At 44.2% G+C, this 25,511-nt stretch overlaps 1 protein-coding gene across 1 annotated transcript in view; it reads left to right on the top strand.

The window, feature by feature from the left end:
* LOC126282179 (UDP-glucosyltransferase 2-like) overlaps positions 1 to 25,511 on the top strand; it is a 62,079-nt gene that overhangs the window by 18,498 nt on the left and 18,070 nt on the right. Inside the window, exons 2-5 of the mRNA XM_049981708.1 lie at positions 5,884 to 6,068; positions 15,339 to 15,517; positions 19,424 to 19,883; positions 21,739 to 21,961. Of these exons, the coding sequence (XP_049837665.1) occupies positions 5,889 to 6,068; positions 15,339 to 15,517; positions 19,424 to 19,883; positions 21,739 to 21,961 (1,042 nt within the window). The 5' untranslated portion in view covers positions 5,884 to 5,888. The remainder of the gene's footprint in view (positions 1 to 5,883; positions 6,069 to 15,338; positions 15,518 to 19,423; positions 19,884 to 21,738; positions 21,962 to 25,511) is intronic.

Below are 25,511 nucleotides of genomic sequence, written 5' to 3'. Positions count from 1 at the left end.
AATGAATGGCGACGCACTATGTTCAGCGATGAACTGCGATTATGCACTACTCCGTAGGACCATCGCCGGTGAGTATGTCGGCGTCCTGGAGAGAGGTCCAATTCTTCCACTGTTTCGAGAGGACAGAGCGGTGTTAACCTCGATGTCACGGTGTGGGAAGGCATCGGGTATGACTTCGGGACATGCCTGGTACTGATTAAGACAATTCTGATGTCACAATGGTGCATCACGAAAATCCTGCTTTGTCATGTATTACCTCTTATACGACATCATCGTTGTGGCATTTTCCAGCAGGAAAACTCTCGTCCAGACGTGGCACATGTCTCTACGAACTATATGTGTGATATTGCACGGAAGACCCCCAAATCTATCCCTGACAAAACGTGTGTGTGACTGTGTATCACATCAAGTCCGTTCCAGTGGCAATACCAAGAATATGAAACACCAGTTACAACAGTTGTGACCTACCTTACCTGCGTAGTGGATACATGGCTACATGGCAGCTTTCCCAACCGAATCAGTGCGTACATGTGGGCCAGTGGCAGTGCAGTGTTACACTGATAAGTTGGATCCTACTCCAGTCTCGTAGAACATTTGACTCTATAATCACAGAAATAACATCACTTGCCGTCTGAAAGTGTGAAATTTCATTTCGTCTCCTCCTCCTTTTCTCGTATGAACTTTTTTTTCTGTCAGGCACTGTAGAGCTTGGACTGAGTTACAGTTCAGGAACATATAGATTGCAGAATTGTGGGCTATCTAATTTCTTAATTACCTTTGGATGCTACCTCTGATACATTGATGTAGTATCACATATCGATACCACTCCACTGGCGTTCTAAAATTGGTAGCGGAATGACAGGTTTTCGTTAGACGTGTGGGATTCGGTGGACCCAGTGGAGCACGCCCGATGAGCCACACCTTCAGCAGCCCCGTACCAGGAGCGCCCTCTGTCGCAGCAATATAGACGGCCGGTGGCAGCTACTGAGCCCACTTATTTTTGGGGTCAATGCTCTAGGACACCTTCGTCCGTGCTTCATCTTCATTGAGACTGAGATACCTGGACTTTGATTCTTGGTGCATTAATTGTACCACTTGGAGCAATACAAGTTAAGCAAACGTTCTGTTCACTATGTTAATCGGTTCGTTAATCGTTCCTGCTCCTGTACAGCTTTCCTTCGACGACAGCTGCAGCACCATTCCATAGCCAATCTCTCCATATGTTGTGTACGAAGTTGTACAGAACTGTTCACATTTGTTATGTAACATCCTGGCAGATCAAAACTGCGTACCGGACCGAGACTCGAACTCGTGACCTATTGCCCTTCTACCATCTCAGCTACCCAAGCACGACTAACGCCACGTCCCCACGGCTTCAATTTTGCCAGTATCTCGTTTCCTACTTCCAAACTTCACACAAGCTCTCCTGCGAACCTTGCAGAACAAGCACTACTGGAAGAAATGATATTGCGGAGACATGGCTTAGCCACAGCCTGGGGATGTTTCCAGAAGGAGATTTTCACTCTGCAGCGGAGTGTGCGCTGATATGAAACTGCCTCACAAATTAAAACTGTGTGCCTGTCCGAGACTCGAACTCGGGATCTTTGCCTCTTGCGGGCAAGTGCTCCACCAAATGAGCTACCCAAGCACGACTCACACTGGATCCCCATAGCTTCACTTCTGCCAGTGCCTCGTCTCCTACCTTCGAATCTTGGTCTGGCACACAGTTTTAATCTGCCAGCGAGTTTCACATCAGCACACACTCCGCTGCAGAGTCAAAATCTCATTCAGGATTTGTAATGTAGTCTGGATTCAATAAAATTGCTTCAGATATACAAATATTTCAGCGAGTCACTTGAGGAGTTACTACTCTTGAATGTAGTAGTAAATTTCATGATGTTGAACATTAACTTCGAACTTAATTTGTAAACCGAGCTTGGCAACGTTATTGATGCGCTTTCGAGCAATCGAAGCTGTTAGTCACCGTGTTCTCAGTTAAGCATTTATTAATATCAGTCAACAGTCTTCTTTTGAGCAAAAAGGTTCTCATATTGAATATTAATTTATCGTGTTCAACCTAAACACTGTTCAGAAATGAGTCTACGTTTGTATAATTTTTATTACAGCTTGATTAATTGCAGATAATAAACGTCTGCTCGCCTCTTGAGCATAAGCAGGCGATAGCAGCCGATCACGATGACCACGCATTGTTCGACCGACCTCTTATGTTGCCACTCGTCCACAGTTAACTGATCATAGGCAGCAGTATTTCACCTGAGAGCAAAACCGTAAGCCATAGGTATAGTACGAAGCCAGAGACAATCATTCATCGCGCACGAGAACAGGATTGCACCATATCGAGAGGACTTAATTTTGCCACTGTGGCCACTTCACGAGATGCATGTTGAAAAAAGAGATATGCCCCTCGGTTGATAGTATTGCAACATGAATTTTGCGCATAAATCTCCCTGCGACACATAACGCCAATGTTGTGGTTTGTCTCATTGAGGTTTCTTTGATCTTTGTTTTTGTGATGCTCTCGCGCTGATTAAAGAAACACACCACGAATGGCGCTGCTGTTCTTTGAATCTTATATATACACATAACAAATTTTTTTTTGCATCACCCCGGTTCCCAGAACTCCTGAAGATAGACGTTGACTGTGGATTTCACAGACGCGCAGTCGCTTTCACTGTTCAGAGATGTCGCTAAACCCGCCCGAAGATGTAAACAACCATGCATGAACAGCGCCTATTACACGGAAGGGGTCCGACAGCCCATCTGTTCCAGTCATTCCACCAGGAAGGAGATACACGGATCGTGTTGTCTGTAGTTCAAACATGCATAGATGGTCAATACTGCGGTTCGATAGCGTCCGCATTGTTACTTTGTGCCAGGCAGGGCTCTCAACAAGTGTGCAGGCGTCTCGGAGTGAACCAAAGCGATGTTGTTCAGACATAGAGATACAGAAAGAAGGGAACTGTCGATGACATGCCTCGCTCAGGCCGCTCAAGGCTACTACTGCAGTGGATGACCGCTACCTACGGATTATGGCTCGGACGAATCCCGACAGCAACGCCACCATGTTGAATAATGCTTTTCATGAGGCCACAAGACGTCGTATTACTACTCAAACTGTCCGCAATAGGCTGCATGTTGCCCAACTCCACTCCCCACGTCCATGGCGAGGTCCATCTTTACAACCACGACACCATGCAGCGCAGTACAGATGGGCCCAACAGCATGCCGAATGGGCCGCTCAAGGTTGGCATCACGTTCTCTTCACCGATGTGTGTCGCATATGCCTTCAACCAGACAATCGTCAAAGACGTGTTTGGAGGCAACCCGGTCAGGCTGAACGCCTTAGGGAGACTGTCCAGCGAGTGCAGCAGGGTGGAGGTTATGTTTTGGGGTGGCGTTATGTGAGGCCGACGTACGCCGCTGGTGGTCGTGAAAGGGGCCGTAACGGCTGTACGATAGTACAACCATATCGGCAATATAATGGCGAGGCATTCTTCATGGACGACAATTCGTGCATCCATCGTGCACATCTTGTGGATGACTTCCTTCAGGATAACGACATCGCTAGACTAGAGTGGGCAGCATGTTCTCCAGACATGAACACTATCGAACATGCCTGGGATAGATTGAAAGGGGCTGTTAATGGACAACGTGACCCACTAACCACTCTGTGGAATATACGCCGTACCGACTTTGAGGAGTGGGACAATCTGTGCCAATAGTACTTTGATGAACTTGCGGATAGCATGCGACGACGAATACAGGCATGCATCAACGCAAGCGGACGTGCTACTGGCTAATAGAGGTACGAGTGTGTACAGAAATGTGGTCCACCACATTTGAAGGTCTCGCTGTATGGTGGTACAAAATGCAATGAGTGGTTTTCATGAGCAATAAGAAGAGCGGAAATGATTTTTATGTTGACCTCTATTTCAGTTTTCTGTACAGGTTTCGGAACTCTCGGAACCGAGGAGATGCAAAACTTTTTTGATGTGTATATTACAAGCGTTTATCTGACTTGTAAAGGTTTCACACTGACGCGTGAAGCTCAGGAATTGGTTGAACGAAATTTGTGTAAGCGTTAGCTTTCTCGGGTAAATTATATTGCCATAGGATTCTACCAATTAGTTAGTCTCTGTTGTCTCCCTCCTTTACGAGTAGATGTATGTAGCAGTTCAACTATAAATCTTTCTGGACAAATACCGGTAGCTATTTGTGATTGGTTTCAGTGATGAACCTCCGATCGCGTTGTTAAACTGTTTGTAGTGTTTTCGTCTATTTATGTTGAGGATTAGATGCCACTGCTTTAATCAAACGCTTATCATCTGCTAGTTGTCCTATGTATCAAATTTGATTTATCGGTTTGAATTCGTTGTACACGACAATGTCACTTCCTACGAATCAAAATACTATGGAAGTCTCTCTCAATTAATATCAGGATTTCTGTAGTTGTTGCACGATGATTATCCATAATGTAACGTCAATTTGTGATGAGAGATGCAATTTCTTATTAGTCAGTCTAATTGTATAGGTAGGTTTTGTTTGTTTCCTGCAGGCTTGTGATTTGAGAGCGGTAACATCCAACGCCTAATGTGCATTTACAGTGCTAATGTGCATTTACAGTGTATCCTTCCGTTGCGTGCTGCAGTTGGCAGTTCGTTATCTTTGATCGTAGCCAGTCAGATGATAGTATAGGGCTGCCAATGAGAATCGTTTATACAATTTATGATCTTGGAAGTTACAAATATTTGGCTATTTTCTTTTATCGAATATGTCTCGATTTCCAAAGTTGTGATTAGGCTGGGACCTAATATCACAGTTTAAATTATTGCGAGAGGAACGAACAGCAATACACTTCATTGTATTTTCGGAATCTGCTACGATTTCCGAGAACGTGGTTAGCGCGGGAACTCAGAGCACAGCACATCGACGATGTATACAATCATTTTTGTCACAAAGGTTTCGCTGTTTTTCGTAATATATCGTGAGTTAATTGTTCCATAACCACTCATAAATATGTACCATCTATCTTTATTTATTTTTTGTTGTCGTCTTACATATTAATTCTGGTCTGATGAAGCTTCCCACAATCGTCCATCCCACTCAAGCTTCATCATGTCTGTGTAACTTTTGCAAACTACACTCATTAGAACCTGCTTACTATAGTCAAGCCTTAATCTCCCTCAAAAATTTTTATCCCTCATACTTTGCCTCACTACAAGATTGATTATTCCTTGAATCCACAGCATGTTTCCTATCAATCAATCCCTTCTTTGACTCAGTTTACGCTATAAGTTTCTTTTCTTGACCACTGAATCTCCATTCCTCCCTACTCCCTCCCTTTTCAATCCCCCCTTCCCAGCAGAGCGCCACCCAATACTGCTCTTAGTAGTCCTACCCTGTCCACACCATGTCCTTGCACACTGCCACATGCATCACTGCATATTTTCTCATTCCTACCCTATTAACCATTCCCCTTCAAGCCCCATGATCTTCCTAACTCCCATTAACCCCAGCTACACTGCTGCTCACATCAGGTGCAGTTGTAGTCATGCTTTGCGGGTGGTGACAGTGGCCATGTACGCAAGAGTATAATAACTCACCTTAAACTGCTGTGGGTAAAAGAAAATGCCTGCTAACTTCACTGACGAACCATACGAAATTAAGAACTAGCAATGTTATTGGCTGTCCCTCATCCCACTGGTGGTTTGTAATGTTTACTTCCCATCATTCATCACCCAAACCATTACCAACACGCTACGCAGACCCGCTGACACCGTAAGTGCACTTTCACGCATTCAGCATGGAATGGAGAATTAACCAGACTTTGGTATGCTATCGGAAGTCTTACAACATTTGCAGCAAACATGGGAATGGCGAGGGCGTGGCTTTTCTTGGTGCTCACCGCGCACTGCTCCCGGTCGGCAGACATCTTGTTCGTGGCGCCCACGTGGGCTGTGAGCCACGCACTGCCCCTGCACAAGGTGGTGACCGCGCTGCTCGGCAGGGGGCACCACGTCACCTACGTCACGCCGCATCCTCTGCAGGTAAGCTGGCTCTGTGGGTCTGACGATGCTACGCACTATGCACTCCAAAGGCACCTTCTGCGTAACTAACAGTGTGTTGATTTCCCAACAGCAAGTGTTACATTGTTAGAGCTACCGATACTCGTACACACGACACAATAATTATGAGGGTTGGAACTTAAATAGTGGCAACTATTTATTCACAACCGATGCAAAAGAGTTACATGTTTGCACCTGTTACTGTCCATCAAAGTAGTCACCAGCGTTGTGTAGAACCCGTTGCCAGGGATGTGGAAGCCGTAGTATACCGTTAGCAGAGCCTGTTCTTGTGATAGTACGCATGGAGCAGTGTAAAGTTATGGTGGTTCTCGTGTACGAGTGTGATGGTGTTATCCTAACGCATTAAGTTCGTCCACGGCAGACCTTCAGTGCACAGTATTACTGTTCGTTTTTGGAGCATCACCTGCGACCGGATTTGCGAAAGTAGCGGCGACACTTTCTGTGCAAGCCAGGCATCATTTTGCACGACAATGCGCGGGCGCATACAGCGGAAACTGTGGCTGCTGTGTTCGGTCGCCGGCCGCGGTGGCAGAGCTGTTCTAGGCGCTCCAGTCCGGAACCGCGCTGATGCTACGGTCGCAGATTCCAATCCTGCCTCGTGCATGGATGTGTTTGATGTCCTTAGGTTTAAGTAGTTCTAAGTCTAGGGGACTGATGACCTCAGATGTTGAGTCCCGTAGTGCTCAGAGCCATTTGAACCATCTGTTCGGTCGATGGGACTGGCAAGTACTGTACCATCCACCATATTCCTCGGACTTAAGTCCTTGTTACTTTGATTTGATTCCGAAGATGAAGGAACCACTTTGTGGCATTCGCTTCAGAACTGTTTCCAGAGATTCGACAGGCAGTAGGCCGCTCCATTCGCACCATCAACAGAACAGGCTCTGCTAACGATATACTACACCTTCCACATCGCTGGCAACAGGTTCTACACAACACTAGTGACTACTTTCAAGGACAGTAACAGGGGCAAACATGTAAATCTTTTCTGTCGGTTGTGAATAAATAGTTGCCACTGTTTAAGATCCAACCCTTGTATTTACCTTCTTCCTCTATCATAGAGAATAATCGTTGTAGCGTTTTAGACGAATTTCCACGAAACAGTCTGTCGTGTTCGGATAGAGATTTTGACCAGAGGAGTTTGTCGAATCTAGCAGATTGTATTTGAGTCACAGTACAATGCTCTTTGCGTCGTAGGCAGTAGAATTATGGTAATAAACTAAAGTTCAGATTTCCGACTTTTTCCACGATGAGAGAGGACAGCATTACCTAAAATATTTTCTTAAGCTCTTACATGATTGTTCTGCAAAATTTTACTTGTGCTATTCAGCTTTAGCTGCTTCGGCTATACAATCAGCACTTTGTTGTTGAAAATTCTGATATTGTGAGAATTTATTAATTTATTTATTCGCTAGTACCGACTTCTGAGTAGCTGCGAAGGAGATTTAATATGCGTCTTACAAGTCAGAGTATTATTATTTTCAATCTATTTTGCATTTACATTAGACTTAACAAACTGAGGATTCCATTCATCAATGTTATGAAAAACAATTTGTGATAAGTTCCTATTGAACCAAACTGCTGAGGTCATCGGACCCTAGTCTTACATACTACCTAATCCAACTTAAACTATGGACAACACGCACACACATGCCGAGAGAGGACTCGAACCTCCGACAGGGAGAGCCGCGCGATCCGTGGAAAGACGCCTCAGACCGCGCGGCTACCCCGAGCTGCCAGCAATGTTCTGTGGATGTGCTAATGTACTATAGCTGCGTGCATTGTGCTAATATGTTAACATACAAATACATTAAATATAATATAAAAGATTAAGACGGAATAACGATGTAAGCTATAGTACATGTTCTTATATTCCAAAAAAGCCTATGCTATGTTAGTTACATGTACTTATTGTGTGGTACTGTAGAGCTGGAACCGATTATTAATGTACAAGGTGCGATAAAAAGTTTCCGTTTGAGGGTGTTTCTGCAGCGTATACGTAACGTACGAGAATCTGGTGCATATGCATGTAGGCACGGGATTAATGTGCCACTCGTGTCTTTCCGATGTGCGTGCGGTAAATATGGAAACCTGAACAATTCCGTTGTTATTACCACATGCATCCAAATAGAACCAGTGTACTGCCCCTGGTAGCTGAGTGGTCAGCGCGACGGAATGTCATACCTAACGGCCCGGGTTCAATTCCCCAGCTGGGTCGGAGATTTTCTCCGCTCAAGGACTGGGTGTTGTGTTGTCCTTATCATCATCCTTTCATCCACATCGACACGCGAAGTGGCGTCAACTCGAAAGACTTGCACCAGGCGAACAGAGTACCTGAAGGGAGGCCCTAGCCACACGGCATTTCCGTATTGTATGAGGTGGACTATGGGCCTCATGGAAAAAGGGTGACCCGGCTGAGTCACACAATTTGACTCTGAACACGAGGTGTGGCCATTAATTGCACGCGTTGATCACGTAGGCTGACGTGAGGATCAATGAAATTTACTTGACGGGATGTATCTGGAACATCTTAGGAGATTAGGAAGTTAGCAGACAGGAATACAATTAAATACTTAGCTTTAATTCAGCATCAGCGATGAACGTCGATCTTGACTTTGTACTATAATATTTACAAGTGCAGTTAGAGACTGTCTGCGAATACTGCTTTACAATTCTGATTGCTTCACACAAATAGATCAATTGTCAATGCATAAACTGAATGTGGCGCCTGGTTAGGTCGTAGCTACTGTCTTAGCTGAAGGCTATGCTAACTAGCGTCTCTGTAAATGGGATCTCTGAAGCTGTAACAAGTGAATCATTCCTATTCCTGTAGAACTGGTCAGTGCGCCAGCTTGTCTCGTAAGACCAGCCGAGTGGCGGTGCTCGGTCTGTTAGCGTCTACAGTGGCGACTCACGTGTCCGATGTGCACTGACGGACCGCGGCCGATTTGAAGCCTACAGCTTAGCAAGTTCATCAGGAGCAGAAATGTAAAACCGGAGATTCCCTATAGACGGTGCTGGCCGTTAGTGTAGCGCCCGTGAGACCGCTTTCTGCAGCGCCGTCTGCTTCCTGTAACGGCCTGACGACAAATGTCAACGCACAGCAACCCAAGTTCCATGCATCGGTATCTGTTGTGTGACAGTTCTTCAGATCTTACTATCTTATGAATTCTGTGAATGATGTTTTCCCGAAAGTCTGATGGTACGTTACCAGTCTCATAGATCACATACCAAACGGAATATTCGTTTGCTTGCTACTTCCCCCAGTGGTTTCAGAAATTCCGATAGAATGCCTGAACTAGCAGGGCAGAGCGGATTAGGTTGTGGAAAGGGGCCAAAATAAGTTGCTTTCAGTTGCACTCAACATATAAACTTTATATCTATCAACACACAATATTACAACAAGTATGCAAAACACTCTCCTTTGGTTAACTTTAGATCGGCTGAAGGCCACGCTCAAAATCCAAGACACAACGTCTAAGCAAGAAATTGAAATACAAGGTCCTTCTGGAGGTTTCACCCAAATATATTTTCTAAATCTTCAATCTAAACAGGCTGGAAGCCGCATATTAAGCAATAAGAAGAGTTTCAATCAAAAGGCACAAGACCTTATCTTAAAATATTTCATGCAAAATTCGACTGAAGGCCCCATACGAAAGCATAACAATCTTGTGCCATACAAAACGATAACAATCTTGTGCCTTAAGGTCAAGACAAGAACATTAAGAGATGCTGAACGAAGCACATCAGCAAATAATTCAACGGCTTAAGCCCTACAAAGAAGAGTTTCAACTTTAAGACGCAGAAGGCCGTGTCTTAAAACACTTCACATAAAATTCGGCTAAAGGCCCCTATAAAGAATAACAATCTCATGCCTTAAGGGCAAGACAAGAACATTAATAGATATTGATACTCAGCTGAAGGCTACACGACAACCAACTAACTAAAACCCAAACAGGGAAATTACTATATGACACACAAGGAACGACACTCATAAGTTTCCGAGGGTCGGCCTGAGATTGTAACACTAACGCCCGTTTAGGTGAGACAGGCAGCCTGTCCAACGACTTCTTAATCTGAAGGCAACCCAACCCACAGACAGCCGACCGACCAATCAACAAAATCAGTTCCGCTCCACGCAACCAGCAAAACGACCACAAGATTTCAATACAACGGCACACAGAATATTGGCGCCCACAACGATCAACAGTACCTCAGCTATCGAACTACACACTGCGCTGGACAGCAACGACAAGGCAAGGAAAATGCAGTGCCGAAAATTTACGTCAACGACCAGGCATGTAAGCGGAACGTCAACGGCCACAAAGCAGGAGATACCGCTGATCAACTTCAGTAACGGGGAATAAATTAAGTTAAACTCCACACGAAGACGGTTGGAATCTTGTCCGACTTGAATACACACACGTTGTCGCTCGCAGGAATGTCCCAAAAGCGACAACCAGGATCAAACGAAGAAGTGTAGACAGTTGAGGCTCTATAGTAGATTAAGTGAGGACTCAACATTGATGTCCAAGATCGGTGGGCGACAAACTTCGTAGCACTCGCAAGCAGCACCTCACACTCCGCGCGTTCACACCGCCAGTGGCGGCGGAGACTTCCTCGCTGCTCCACGCCAACCGACCGACTCCCAGGCCCGGAAACGGAGAAAGGACCAAATATACGTCGGCCGATGAGGCAACCAACCGAACGACCAACCAACGGTCGTCCCGCTCCAATCTCCCTCCGTCAGACAGTGCATGTGTGTAGCCAGCAGTCGGCGAGCACTGGCTATCCGCGCCTCTCCGGCGCTCCGTCCCCACTGCGTCCCGACTGCACTGCTGGTCCGTCTCCAACTCAATGCCAGACACACGAAGACCCGGAAATACTATCGGTCCCTCCAGAGGTGATACGAGAGTGCACTTATCGATACCCGCTGCTGCTGCCGCTCACAGGCAAGTAAGGCAGGAAGTTACTGACGCCAGTAAATGGAATAAGAAACGATGCGGGAGTACCGTAATAGAAGATGACAAACAATAAATGCAGGAACACGAGCCGTGCACGGCTCAAGAACGTTATCTATACCTGCTGTCTTATTTGATCTCAAGTCTTCCTGGGCGAACCGAGCGTGGTGGCGCAGTGGTTAGCACACTGGACTCGGAGGACGACGGTTCAATCTCGCGTCCGGCCATCCTGATATAGGTTTTCCGTGATTTCCCTAAATCGCTCCAGGTAAATGCCGAGATGGTTCGTTTGAAAGGGCACGGCCGACTTCCTGCCCCGTCCCTCCCTAATCCGATGAGACCGATGACCTCGCTGTCTGGGCTCCTCCCTCAAACAATCCAATCCAATCCTTCCTGGGCGCTTTTAAATACTGAGTAATACTGCGTCTTCCATGTTGACTCCAGTTTCTTCTTCTATAACGTCCTCAGACAACACCTCCCCGTCATAGAGGCCTTCAGTGTACCCTTCCACCTATTTGCACTCTCCTCCAACGAAAAAATTCCTCTTGCACTCTTTTTGTTGAGTCCTTTATTTTTAATTTCAGATGGCCCATAGTGTTCGTTTGGTTCTCCGCATACGAAAATACACACAGAACTCCTAAACATAGAAGTTGACTGTGGGTATTGTATAACAGACACAGTCCCTTTCACTGTTCAGAGTCACTAAACCCACCCAAAGATGTAAACAGCCATGCATGACGAGCGCCTATTCACGGCAGGGGTCTGACAGCCGATCAGTTCCAATCATTCCACCATAAAGGAGATATACGGCTAGTGTTGTCTGTAGACCGTCAATGCCGCGGTTCGATCGCGTCCGCATTGTTACTTTGTGCCAGAAAGGGCTCTGGACAAGTGAAGTGTCCAGGCGTCTTGGTGTGAACCAAAGCGATGTTGTTCGGACATGGAGGAGATACAGAGAGACAAAAACAGTCGGTGACATGCCTCGCTCAGGCCGATGAGGGCATGACAGTTACCTACGGATTATGGCTCGGAGGAAGCCTGACAGCAAAGCCACCACGTTGAATAATGTTTTTCTTGCAGCCACAGGACGTCGTATTGCGACTCAAACTGTCCGCAATAGGCTGCATGATGCCCAAGTTCATTCCCCACGTCCATGGCGAAGTCCTTCTTCGCAACCACGACAACATGCAGAGCGGTACAAATGGGCCCAACAATATGCCGAATGGGCGGCTCAGGATTGGTATCATTTTCTCTTCACCGATGAGTATCGCATATGCCTTGAACCAGACAATCGTCAGAGACGTGCTTGGAAGCAACCCGGTCAGGCCGAACGCCTTAGGCACACTGTCCAGCGAGTGCATCAAGGTGGAGGTTCCCTGACGTTTTGGGGTGGCTTTATGTGGGGCCGACGTACGCCGCTGGTGGTCATGGAAGGCGTCGTAACGGCTGTACGATACGTAAATGCCATTCCGACCGCTAGTCCAACCATATCGGCAGCATACTGGCGAGCCGTTCGTCTTCATGGGCGACAATTCGCGCCCCCATCGTGTACATCTTGTAAATAGCTTCCTTCAGGATAACGATATCGCTAGACTAGGGTTGCCAGCATGTTCTCCCGACATGAACCATATCAAACATGCCTGGGACAGATTGAAAAGGGCTGTTTATGGACGATGTGACCCGTATTAGAGGTACCGGACTGTACAGCTGTCTGGACCACCACCTCTGAACGTCTCGCTGTGGTACAACATGCAATGTGTGGTTTTCATGAGCAATAAGTAGGGGGGAAAAGATGTTTATGTTCATCTATATTCCAGTTTTCTGTACAGGGTCCGGGACTCTCGGGACCGAGGTGATGCAAAACTTTTTTTGATGTGTGTCTTTTGTGCTAATTTAGGTTTGTTCGACTGTACTCGCAGACAGCAGTTTCGTACTATCCATATGACTGTATATATAAAACGATTTCCTACAGTTTTAACAATCATATATGTCAGAAACCAGTTTCGGATTCGCAAGTTGTCGTACAGCTCTTGCTAAATTATCGAACAACATGTTAGACCTCGTAAGTTCATACACACTGGTTTCCGAATCACGGTTCGTAATCTCAAGTTGGCGCTTTCCTGAATGTTTATATGAATGTGGGGGATCGCCCTGTGTCTGCATATGATTCTTTTACTGTTATTGACATATCACGACTGTCTCTTTCCGGCTACAATACCAGTAATGTCAAGTGATACTTCTGGCTGGAAAACGTTGCGCTAGCACCTAGCAGCTATAGCATAAAAGCAGTAAAGTTTGTGGGCAGTATGACGATATGCACTAACGACTTGTAGTCGCTACCCCCGACGCTAGTGAAGGAAAGTAGTTCACACTATGTATGAATATAAACCACAAAAAGGTTATCTCTTGTCAGAATTATTAAACTATTCAGGGCTATGATACCGATGTTGCATGATTTTCTTTCTGAAAACCAAACGAATCAAGAAATCCGACCACGGCATCACAGCACGGAATGTTGTAATAACTGTTATCTTTAGAATATTTGTTAAGAGATTATCTTCCGTTAACTGCACTTGTTTTAATAAAAATTTCGTTCTAAGGTTTTGAAGGCGTTATTAAGTGGTGGTTCGTTCATCTCCAGCCATGTAAAATGCACGTGCAAAGGTAGGATATTTTGTTGTAGCTGCCATGGCGTCAAGCAAATTCTGTATATTTTCAAACGGTGTTTGTCAAAGCGATGCGGTGTTGAATTGAAGCCTAACCAGAAAGCGCAGGCGGGCAATATATTTTTGGTCATCTGTCTACTGACTGGTTTGATGCGGCCCGCCACGAATTCCTTTCCTGTACTAACCTCCTCATCTCAGACTAGCACTTGCAACCTACGTCCTCAATTATTTGCTGGATTTATTCCAATCTCTGTCTTCCTCTACAGTTTTTGCCCTCTACAGCTCCCTCTAGTACCAAGGAAGTCATTTCCTCATGTCTTAGCAGATGTCCTATCATCCTGTCCCTTCTCCTTATCAGTGTTTTCCACATATTCCTTTCCTCTCCGATTCTGTGTAGAATCGTAGCGGGCAATAGCGTGATGAAACGTTACTCCAGCCTTGTAAAATGCTCCCCGCTTAACCCCCATTACCAGCAGTAGCAAATTTATTGCTTATATTCAGGATAGTGTATGTGCTATGCTTGACGGCCTTCATATCTCTTGCTCAGATTTTTTCTGCTTTTGGCCAATATATGTACAAGTTTCAAGCCCTTAACTAAGGGCTGACGCAAAATATGTTTTATACCTACATTATTTGTTTTTGCATTCCTGTCTTTTGATCTGGAAAAAGTGTGAAACTACTTTCAACTAGGCAAGGAAGAAAAATTGTAAATTTCAAAAACAATTTTTGTGAGTGCACAAGTGGTGGTTATGGACTTGCTATATTATTCGCAAGACTCTTCAATGGTGATTGTGCGCCTGCACAGTCAAACAGATGGCTGCTGGCCATCTCTACAAGGACTACAGTGGGTCTTTGCTATTGTGATCATAATTATGAAAAACAATTTCAAATCTGTATTGGCCACTGCCCAAAACAATTTGTAAAAATTTTTTGTGGGGAGCATGGGGGCTATGTAAGTAGGCTGTTTACGTTTTCTTATTGGTAACGCCACGTAGCGCTCTGTATGAAAAATCACTGGCTGTGCCGTGCGCAGTCTGTGTTTAGTTTGCATTGTTGTCTGCCATTGTAGTGTTGGGCAGCGGCAGCTGGATGCTAAGAGCACGTAGCGTTGTGCAGTTGGAGGTGAGCCGCCAGCAGTGGTGGACGTGGGGAGAGAGATGGCGGAGTTTTGAAATTTGTAAGCATTGATGTCATGAACTGATATATATATTATGACTATAAAGGTAAATACATTGTTTGTTCTCTATTAAAATCTTTCATTTGCTAACTGTGCCTATCAGTAGTTAGTGACTTCCGTAGTTTGAATCTTTTAGTTAGCTGGCAGTAGTGGCGCTCGCTGTATTGCAGTAGTTCGAGTATCGAAGATTTTTGTGAGGTAAGTGATTTGTGAAACATATAGGTTAATGTTAGTCAGGGCCATTCTCTTGTAGGGATTATTGAAAGTCAGATTGCGTTGCGCTAAAAACTAGTGTGTGTCAGTTTAAGCACAGTCGTGTATAATTTTTCAAAGAGGACGTTTCAAAACATGCAAGTAAAATGAGATAATATACATCTTTTATTATGTCCGTTATAAAAAGAAAAATGTCAACTTTCGTATGTTACAGCCAGAGAAGAACGAGAATTACACCCTGGTTGACCTGAGTCTACCTGACATGAAACCAGCAATAGTGAACAGGTCAATCTTGGCAGATACGTGGCCAATGAGACTAGTTGAAGCGTACCACGAAGCTGGTGTTCTATGCTGCAACAGACTGAAGCACCCAGCAATGCAAGAATGGCTCAAGTACGTGGAAGTTTCTTTATATTCTGAAAGATTTTTTGATTTATAGACATTAAAAACAGTGGTGCAGTAATTTCTAAGTCACCTCACGCTGTGTCTCTCAGAGAGTACTTAGTGCTCCAAGATTATCTCCCTCGTTCCCATTCGGTTTCTGGAAGGCACGAGGGAAGAGGGCCTGGCGGTATCCTCTATATGAGCCCTCATTTTTCTAATGACACCGTTGAGTGCATGTATGTCGGAAGAAGTAAAATTTTTCCTGATTAATTTAGGGATTTTGTAAGGTCAGAGCGCTGCACGCAGACTTTCTTGTAGTCTCTGGCCCTGCAGTCTGTGACGCTCTTAAAATGACTCAACAAACTCGTGACGAATCGTGCGGCTCTTCTGTGAAGCTTTACAACCTCTTTCGTTATTTGGATTGGTAAGGAATCCTTATCCGTATGCAGTACTCGAGGAATGGTTGTGCGAGAGTTTTGTAAGCCAGCTGCTTCCCCAACAGACTGCGTTTCCTTGGGATACTTCCAATAAATCTGTCTAGAGTCGCTTAGCTCCGGGCAAATTCTGCTAGACAGCCACGGTAATGACTGATTTCGAAGACTTATCACCAATCACGTAATCAGCTGCTAGTGTGCCTTATTATCTGTTTTAAATTACGTTTAATCATGCCCAAAGTAACTGTCAGTATTTACATCGAGCGCTCACGAGGCATAAGTCTCCCCGCATTTCCTAGCAAGTTTGTTTTAAACGGTGTCATCACTTTGCACAAAGTTCAAATGTGTGTGAATTCCTAAGGAAGCAAACTGCTGAGGTTTTCGGCCCCTAGACTTATACACTACTTAAACTAACTTATGCTAAGAATATCACACACACACACCCATGCCCGAGGGAGGACTCGAACATCCGACGGGGAGAGCCGCGCGAACCGTGACAAGACGCCTTGGACCTCGCGGCTACCCCGCGCGACAGCTCTACAAGATAAATACATGAAAGGCTATCAATAAAAGTACATTACTTGAAACGTACGAAGAAGGAAACAAACTGTGGAAAATCTTTATAAAATACAGGAAATGCACATCATAAAACAGCTAGAGCTCACCAAAATATGTACAACACATTCTAGGATGCAACTGACTCCCTATTAGTGAATAAAAGAAAAACAACACCTGTCCCTGTGTGACCTTCCAGACTTGTAAGTCGCAGCACATTGCTGCTATGTTTTATCTAACGTATCCTGCTTTTAAATACTATTACCTCAGTTTTTATGTTTTGCAGATTCTATCATAAGCGGATTATTATTGCACAAAACCGCTAGATTTTGATAGAGAACAAACAATGTATTTACCTCAATAGTGTTCAAAAGTCATAATGTATATAGCAATTCATGACATCCAGTCTCACAAATTTCAAAACTCCGTAAGCATTAATTGATAGTAAATTACGAATTTATTGTATTATATTATTTTATCCAACAGATAGAAGTTCGCTTATTTTAATTACATTTTTATACATAGAATATTTGATAACCAATAAATTGAATGATGTAATAGATGTAGTACAATGTTAGTGGACATTTAAAACTACATTTTATGAATCAGTTGTATCAGTACTTATGTATTTCAGAACATAAATTTTCATTAACGCCGTATTGTACTACCACCTGACGCCTACTTCACTTACTTCGATGTGTACAGTGAGTCAGTTTTCACTCAAATGTCATAAAATAATGTAGAGCACATATTTTGTATCCTTGTTTGACAAAATCAGTTTCGTCTTACCTAAGATTGTGTTGTAGACATTTTGGTGGGTTCTGCCACTCATTTTTACTATTTCATGTACTTCATCAACGTTTTACACTGATTGCTTGCTTCTTCCGTTTCTACGATGTACGTTTTATGTAACTGTACCAATGCATTTTTACTGATAGCCTTTCATCTGTTTCTCTTGTAGAGCTTTTGAGAATGAGGTAAGGCCGAAACGCGTGAGGCAGTATGGAATTAATAAACACCATGGTCATGACTAATATGAATTTTTGAGTATATAGCCAATACTAACACGTTGAGGGTGTTAAACAGTATTAGCACAGGAAGGGGAAGTGACTCCTCGAAGGTACGTGCAGATTTCTTCCAAAGTAGTGCATCGCGAACCAAGGTCAGCAACACAGCTGCATACTAACTGTGTCCGTACACATCCACATGGTCTGGGAACGCCGAGAAGAGCCCAGTTCTGCGGGTTGCACGCCTCTCCACCATTCGTTCTCCACGTGCCGCAGGTCTCTTGCTGTACACATCTGAAGGCTCGCCTACTGATGGGATCTGGACACGGTCCATGGATTTTACCAACCTTTCCAGTTGAGTAGTGAATTGTTACTTGTTAGTGACAATGCACGGTTCTCCTCAATAGTAACAGGATCTGAAAATGGCAGTTTGAGAAGGGCGAAATCACTAGTTTGTGAGGATAATTGTAACTGAGTCGAAAAATTTTAAACAAGCACACTATTGCTTGTATTTCACATCAAAATTCAAAAGTTTTTCCAGAAACAGAGAAGCATATACTTCAATATAAAAGCATACACTTAAACAATCTCGGGTTGATCTCGACACTTCTTTCCATAGGTGACCAAATCATAATACATGGACCTCAGACAATAGCCCATCAGGTAGAAACGATCTGTATAAAATTTTATGTTAACCGAAAAAACGAAAAGATGTTGCACATTGACAAATACCAACTGAGAGGAAATACATGGGTAGCTACTCTTGATACGCAAATGTATAAAAAATTAAAAATTCAACTCGATAGACGGTGTAATAACTACGAAATGCGTAAGGAGCGAATGGTAAAACTGAACAAAAGTGCATGCAGTTCCTACTTTAACGTCCGGATGGGAGGTCTGGGTGGCTGGGAGAAAAGATAAAGTAAAATTACAGGCAATCGAAATTCTGAGATGAGTTAAAGGCTGAATGGCATTAGAAATGTGAAATAAGATACGTGCATAGTCATTGACTGGGTGTGTAAATGAACACAAACAGGTATCACATCAAACGCATGAATAATGATATGTCATAAGTGTTACGGGGTACCAGCCAATCGCCATGGACTCTCCCGAAAGTGACACACTTGGGAACAGGCAGTACTTTGTAACTTGTGATTGGACGCTCTTGATGAAGCATTCCTGTCCATCAAAATTTAAGCTCAATGGTTCATTGCAGGAAGTTTTTCAATCTGTAGAAGTAGCCACTCGTTCGCCTTTGATACATACGGCATAGCGCACTGACGCACTGGCATCGCAGTTGACAGGAGCGGGTTCAGAGCCCAGTTCTGCCATCTGCACATACTATTTTCGACCTGTCCCGTGCCTGGACAGGTCCTTTCAAAAGAAGAGGATGGTTGCCTTTAAAGTCCATGACTTATCCAAGCTTGCAGTCCATCTGTGCTTACCTCGTCATCGTCGGAAAGTGTATGGGCAAAGTTTGAAAAGGGCCCTAAGAAAAGCTGCATTCAAGAGAAGCCTGATAAAGAATAAAGAAATATGACATTGGACCTGAGCATTAAAATTCGTCAAGGACCATGCGGAACACAGTCTTTGAGGGATGATACGACGAAGTATTTCGCAAAATATTTAAATAATGTTCGTATTCGTTGCCGCCAATGAACTTGTAAATTCGTCTCGACACTTTTGTTTTCGTTGCGTCTGTTTTTCTAGCTACCAAGCTACAGCACATCTGTAAATCATTTCTTGCTTCTATTGATAACAAGAATAGTAACAGCCTATTTTGCGGTCGTTAGTTTCCCTATTTGCATTATGATAGCTGTAACTAGAAGTTGGTTAGCTTTCAAAATATATCATAGTAATTATAATACTTTTCCAATCGAATGTAATCGAAATGTTCCTCATGACATTGTTCGTTCCAGGTCTGACCATAAGTTTGATCTCGTCGTCATGGAGCGTCTGCCGTACCAGTGTTTCTACGGGCTGGTGCACAAAGTAGGACTGCCCCCCATGGTTGGTATCCTGACACTTCCCGCTATGGCGCCAACCTACTACGCCATAGGCAACCCCATTAACCCAGCGTATCTGTCAGATGTTTTCATTGGATACACCGACCACATGAGTTTCTGGCAGAGGCTCTACAACACGTATTTCATCGCAAGGTTTCTCTATTTCTGGCAGACAACAGTACTGCCTGCCCATGAAGCCATCATGAGGGAAATTTTTGGCCCAGATCCACCATCAGTTTACGACATGGAGCGCAACTTCAGCATGCTGATAGTAGATGTCCATTTCAGTGGGGATTACCCTAGACCAAATGTACCAAATGTGATCGAAGTCACAGGACTGCACGTAGAAGACAATGTCGAACCATTACCACAGGTAGGTGTAAGGTGATTATGTAACATTTATAGCTTTGTATCATAATCTTATCTTTTAATACACGCTATGCGAAAGAATGAAAATGAAGGCCAGCAAAAATTTTATACTTTTGTTACCCATTCAGATTCTCTATTTTCTAGGACAATGTGTTTAGACAGGTTTGTAACAAAACCCTCATTTGCTTCTATCCCACGCGTATGTTACCATCTGTTGTACCCGTCACTTTGCGATTCCGAGTACCGTATTCTATCCGTTGCGTTCATGTAAGGGTTCTTCCATACCAAAGTGATTGCATTACAGACATCTTAAGACGTGAACCGACACATAATGTCTTTAGTTACGAGCTTTATGTACAGAATTATTCCCTCACCTGAGTCTACATACGCCTCATTTTTTCCCACTGAAGTTTGGATAGCTCGTATCAGAGCTTGTAGCGTTATTTGTCTGTTTAATCTCATCACAGCTTAACGTGATATTTCTTTAATATTTTGTTGAGTTATGACTGTTCGATCAACAATCAAAAATTTCAGATATGTCGGGTATACTCGTTATGTGCTGTTGACACTGTTGTGTGAAATGGAATACAATATTTACGATCTCGTGAAAACAGTTGAGGCGTTCGATGTGTGGTAGCCTATTATAGAGAGATGAAAACATAATGATTGGGTCAGGTAAACAATGATGAAGTACTTGAGCACCATGAAGTGCTAACCATCACCACACGCTGAAAAGTCTTTCTCTCAAAATTTCGGGCATTTTGTCATCCAACTGATCAGCGAAGGAAAGATTGTGAGGAACGTAGACATGGAAAGCGGATACTTCCATGGCCACAGAATCATTGATAGTTTCTTGACAAGGCATTGCCATGTTAATCTAGAATATCGAAAACAATATTTAATTACGGTCGCCAACTCTCTGTTTGGAACCAGAAACTTGGAAAAAAAAGGCGAAGATCGTCTGGCAGAAATGCACGCTTTCAGAATTTTCTTTCTTAGTTGCATCGTAGTTTCAGCACGATTACATTTATTTTGTTGAAAATTGCTTGCTTCATCTGCGTTGTTCTCTTGCTTTTTCTCTCTTTTGATATAATTTTTATTGACTGACCACAAAACGCTTTCAGTATCTCTACTGTCAGCTTTTTACAGTTTCAATTTCTAACGTTCTAACAGTGATAGGATAGCTTTAGATGACAGTTGTTGCTACACCTTTGTTTAAGGTGAACATACTGTCTTAGCATAACCTTCGAATTTCGTTTATACTTATTAAGAGTCCCCTAAATTTAGACAATCTGGTTGCATCCTTTGTCAATGGTAACACCTTGTTCTTCTTCCTCCTTTTACTGTCAACTCTGCCTTGTATATCTCTTTATTTTTTTCCATCTGTTGCAAGTGACAAAATTGATATTATTGTTCTTTTTGTTGACGACATTACTGGTCACGTTTTGTTTCCTGGGCAACGCTAATTTCTCATGACAGTATGATTTCCCCTTTCGCTTCATTGCATAATATATTGTGAAAATTCGGACACGTAAAGAAACGCATTAGAACTGAACGTTTTATGATATAAATTTGTTTTAGTAAATGCTTCCGATGCTTGGCTGTGAAATCTAGAAATATAAGTAAATTAATTGTTTTCGTTAAAAACATTAATTTACTTCAGTAGGACGTGTCGATCTGTATTAGATGTAACGTGAATTCCACCTATTCAAATATTTAAACTTGCATCACACTGGTTGGTTGGCGTATGTCTTACGTTATGGAGATAGATGAAAATATGGAATCTGTTTAAATAGATTTCTGAATATTTGACACTACAGACATGTAACGAGTGGGTGTTGTGATGCCCTGCTGTGTAGGATATCCAGAAGTTTCTGGACGAAGCAGAGCACGGCGTCATCTACTTCAACCTCGGCTCGAACGTCAAAAGCAGCACGCTGCCGGAACATAGAAGGCAGGCGTTCGTGGACGCCTTCAGGGAGATACCGCAGCGGGTTCTCTGGAAGTGGGAGGACGACAACATCCCTGACCTCCCAGACAACGTACTCGTGAGGAAGTGGCTCCCCCAGCAGGGCATTCTGGGTATGTGAACTCTGCGTCATTGTACAGCTCGCGCAAGTATATCACCATCAATGCGCCAAACGTTAGTGAGAGCAGTTTTATACGGTAGGTTACATTTGTAACGTGTAACATTTTTTATAATTCGATTAATTAACATTCAAGGAATAGAACTCGAAGTGAATAACGCTTTATACAGGTAAAAATTTGCAAATAGTACTAAGTAGCCTGTCTCGTGATTATCTACTACAGTTTAAATATTTCACTAGTTTACCAACATTTTCGGTGTATGTAAAATTTGTCGCAACGTTTCAAGGGAATAATCCTCACCAATTCGGAAGCAATAATAAATTCACACAATACTAAAAAGTTGTCGCAACGTTTCAAGGGAATAATCCTCACCAATTCGGAAGCAATAATAAATTCACACAATACTAAAAAGTTACTGTTACACTAGTGGCCATTAAAATTGCTACACCACGAAGATGACGTGCTACAGACGCGAAATTTAACCGACAGGAAGAAGATGCCGTGATATGCAAATGATTAGCTTTTCAGAGGATTTACACAAGGCTGGCGCCGGTGGCGACACCTACAACAAGCCGACATGAGCAAAGTTTCCAACCGATTTCTCAAACACAAACAGCAGTTGACCGGCGTTGCCTGGTGAAATGTTGTTGTGGTGCCTCGTGTAAGCAGGAGAAATGCATACCATCACGTTTATGACTTTGGTAAAGGTCGGATTCGAAGCCTATCGCGATTGCGGTTTATCGTATCGTGACATTGCTGCTCTCGTTGGTCGAGATCCAATTACTGTTAGCAGAATATGGAATCGGTGGGTTCAGGAGGGTAATACAGAACGCCGTACTGGATCCCAACAGCCTCGTATCACTAGCAGTCGAGATGACAGGCATCTTATCCGCATGGCTGTAACGGATCGTGCAGCCACGTCTCGATCCCTGAGTCAACAGATGGGGACGTTTGCAAGACGACAACCATCTGCACGAACAGTTCGACGACGTTTGCAACAGCATGGACTATCAGCCCGGAGACCATGGCTGCGGTTACCCTTAACGCTGCATCACAGGAGCGCCTGCGACGAACCTGGGTGCACGAATAGGAAAACGTCAGTTTTTCGTATGAATCCAGGTTCTGTTTACAGCATCATGATGCTCGCATCCGTGTTTGGCGACATGGCGGTGAACGCACATTGGAAGCGTGTATTCGTCATCGCCATACTGGCGTGTCACCCGGCTTGATGGCATGGGGTGCCATTGGTTACACGTTTCGGTCACCTCTTGTTCGCATTGACGGCACTTTGAACAGTGAACGTTACATTTCAGATGTGTTACGACCCGTGGCTCTACCCTTTATTCGATTCCTACGAAACCCTACATTTCAGCAGGATAATGCACGACCGCATGTTGCAGGTCTTGTACGGGTCTTTCTGGATACAGAAAATGTTCGACTGCTGCCCTGGCCAGCACATTCTCCAGATCTCTGACGAGCTGAAAACGTATGGTCAATTGTGGCGGAGCAACTGGCTCGTCGCAATACACCAGTCACTACTCTTGATGATCCGTGATGTCGTGTTGAAGCTGCATGGGCAGCTGTACCTGTACACACCATCCGAGCTGTGTTTGACTCAATGCCCAGGCGTATCAAGGCCGTTATTACGACCAGAGGTGGTTGTTCTGGGTACTGTTTTCTCAGGATCTATGTACCCAAATTGCTTGAAAATGTGATCACATATCAGTTCTAGTGTAATATATTTGTCCATTGAGTACCTGTTTATCATCCGCATTACTTCTTGGTGCAGCAGTTTTAATGGCCAGTAGTGCAAATTAACAATAAAATGTACGTCGAATTTGCGTTTATTAAGTCCCCGTTTTGACACGTTAAGGTTGTCCTGGCGTTGACCTGTAGAGTCGACGTTTTGTATGGCCTGCTGCAGTGCGGTGTAAGAGGGCCTTTACACACGTTGTTGCCTGATGCTTGGATCTCTATATAATCAGCCGCGACTGGTGGAAGTTGGCTATTTCTCCACTATCTTCTTCACACACAGTAAGATGTTAATTCCGAAATTAAGTTGGCCGTCGTTCAGAAACTGCTGGAATGTACTGCCCCAAATGAACTAGTTCCACTTAAAACTCGTGGTGCAGTGCTTTCTGTCTCTTCCTGCCCAGAGTCTATTGCTCCAGTCATAAAAGCATATCCCTAAGAAAGAAACTGAAAATTGTTTAATGCGCAACGCTATAAACTGAGTGGCCATCTTCGGCTCGTTCGAATGTCGTGGCCGAATGCTGTGTACGGAGCGAGCGCAGACGCCACGCTTGGGCAACCTAATGCTACAGACGAGTGCGTAGCGGACGTGCTTGACACAGTGGAAATGCGGCAACATAGTCGGCACATGGGTTACGGCACACCGGACGTTACGAACATTTTTGCTTTCAGAGGTCAGCTGTGTTCTGGCTGGATCAGGAATATCACAGAGACAGTGTTCTCGCACTCGTAAAACCGCCGCACAGGATGACGACAAGTGCTCGACGGATTCCCCCCGCGGCGCTCGTGCAGTCGACGGTCCACAGTCGACATTCAGACCGCCGCTGGTTTCAATGCGGGGAACACGGGGCTGTCCGGAGGCGACCTCACCGACCACCGACTCGAGTCCCAGAGTCTCCCCACGACCTCCGCCTCAAGTGCTACTGAGCGTTCTCTCTCTCTCTCTCTCTCTCTCTCTCTCTCTCTCTCTCTCTCTCTTTTGTCATCAGTCTACTGACTGATGCGGCCCGCCACGAATACCTTTCCTGTGCTAACCTCTTCATCTCAGAGTAGCACTTGCAACCTACGTCCTCAATTATTTGCTTGACGCATTCCAATCTCTGTCTCCCTCTACAGTTTTTGACCTCTACAGCTCCCTCTAGTACCATGGAAGTCATTCCCTCATGTCTTAGCAGATGTCCTATCATCCTGTCCCTTCTCCTTAACAGTGTTTTCCACGTATTCCTTTCCTCTCCGATTCTGCGTAGAACCTCCTCATTCCTTACCTTATCAGCCCACATAAGTTTCAACATTCGTCTATAGCACCACATCTCAAATGCTTCGATTCTCTTCTGTTCCTGTTTTCCCACAGTCCATGTTTCACTACCATACAATGCTGTACTTCAGACGTACACCCTCAGAAATTTCTTCCTCAAATTAAGGCCGGTATTTGATGTTAGTAGACTTCTCTTGGCTAGAAATGCCTTTTTTGCCATAGCGAGTCTGCTTTTGATGTCCTCCTTGCTCCGTCCGTCATTGGTTATTTTACTGCCTAGGTAGTAGAATTCCTTAACTTCATTGACTTCGTGACCATCAATCCTGATGTTACCTTTCTCGCTGTTCTCATTTCTACTACTTCTCATTACCTTCGTCTTTCTCCGATTTACGTTCTCTACGCATCCGAAAGGCAAAAGAGGAGCGTTACAGACATTTGTTCCGACGCACTATACCACTACTTGAAATTACGACGCATTAGCTTTTCAATAACAATTCCTCAATTCTGAAGGTACATAATACCTTCTCCGGCTGTCTC

Source organism: Schistocerca gregaria, chromosome 7 (genome assembly GCF_023897955.1).
Source record: "Schistocerca gregaria isolate iqSchGreg1 chromosome 7, iqSchGreg1.2, whole genome shotgun sequence".
NCBI lineage: Eukaryota > Metazoa > Arthropoda > Insecta > Orthoptera > Acrididae > Schistocerca > Schistocerca gregaria.
Note: the sequence above shows the minus strand (reverse complement) of the source record. Positions and strands in the feature narration are given on the sequence as shown.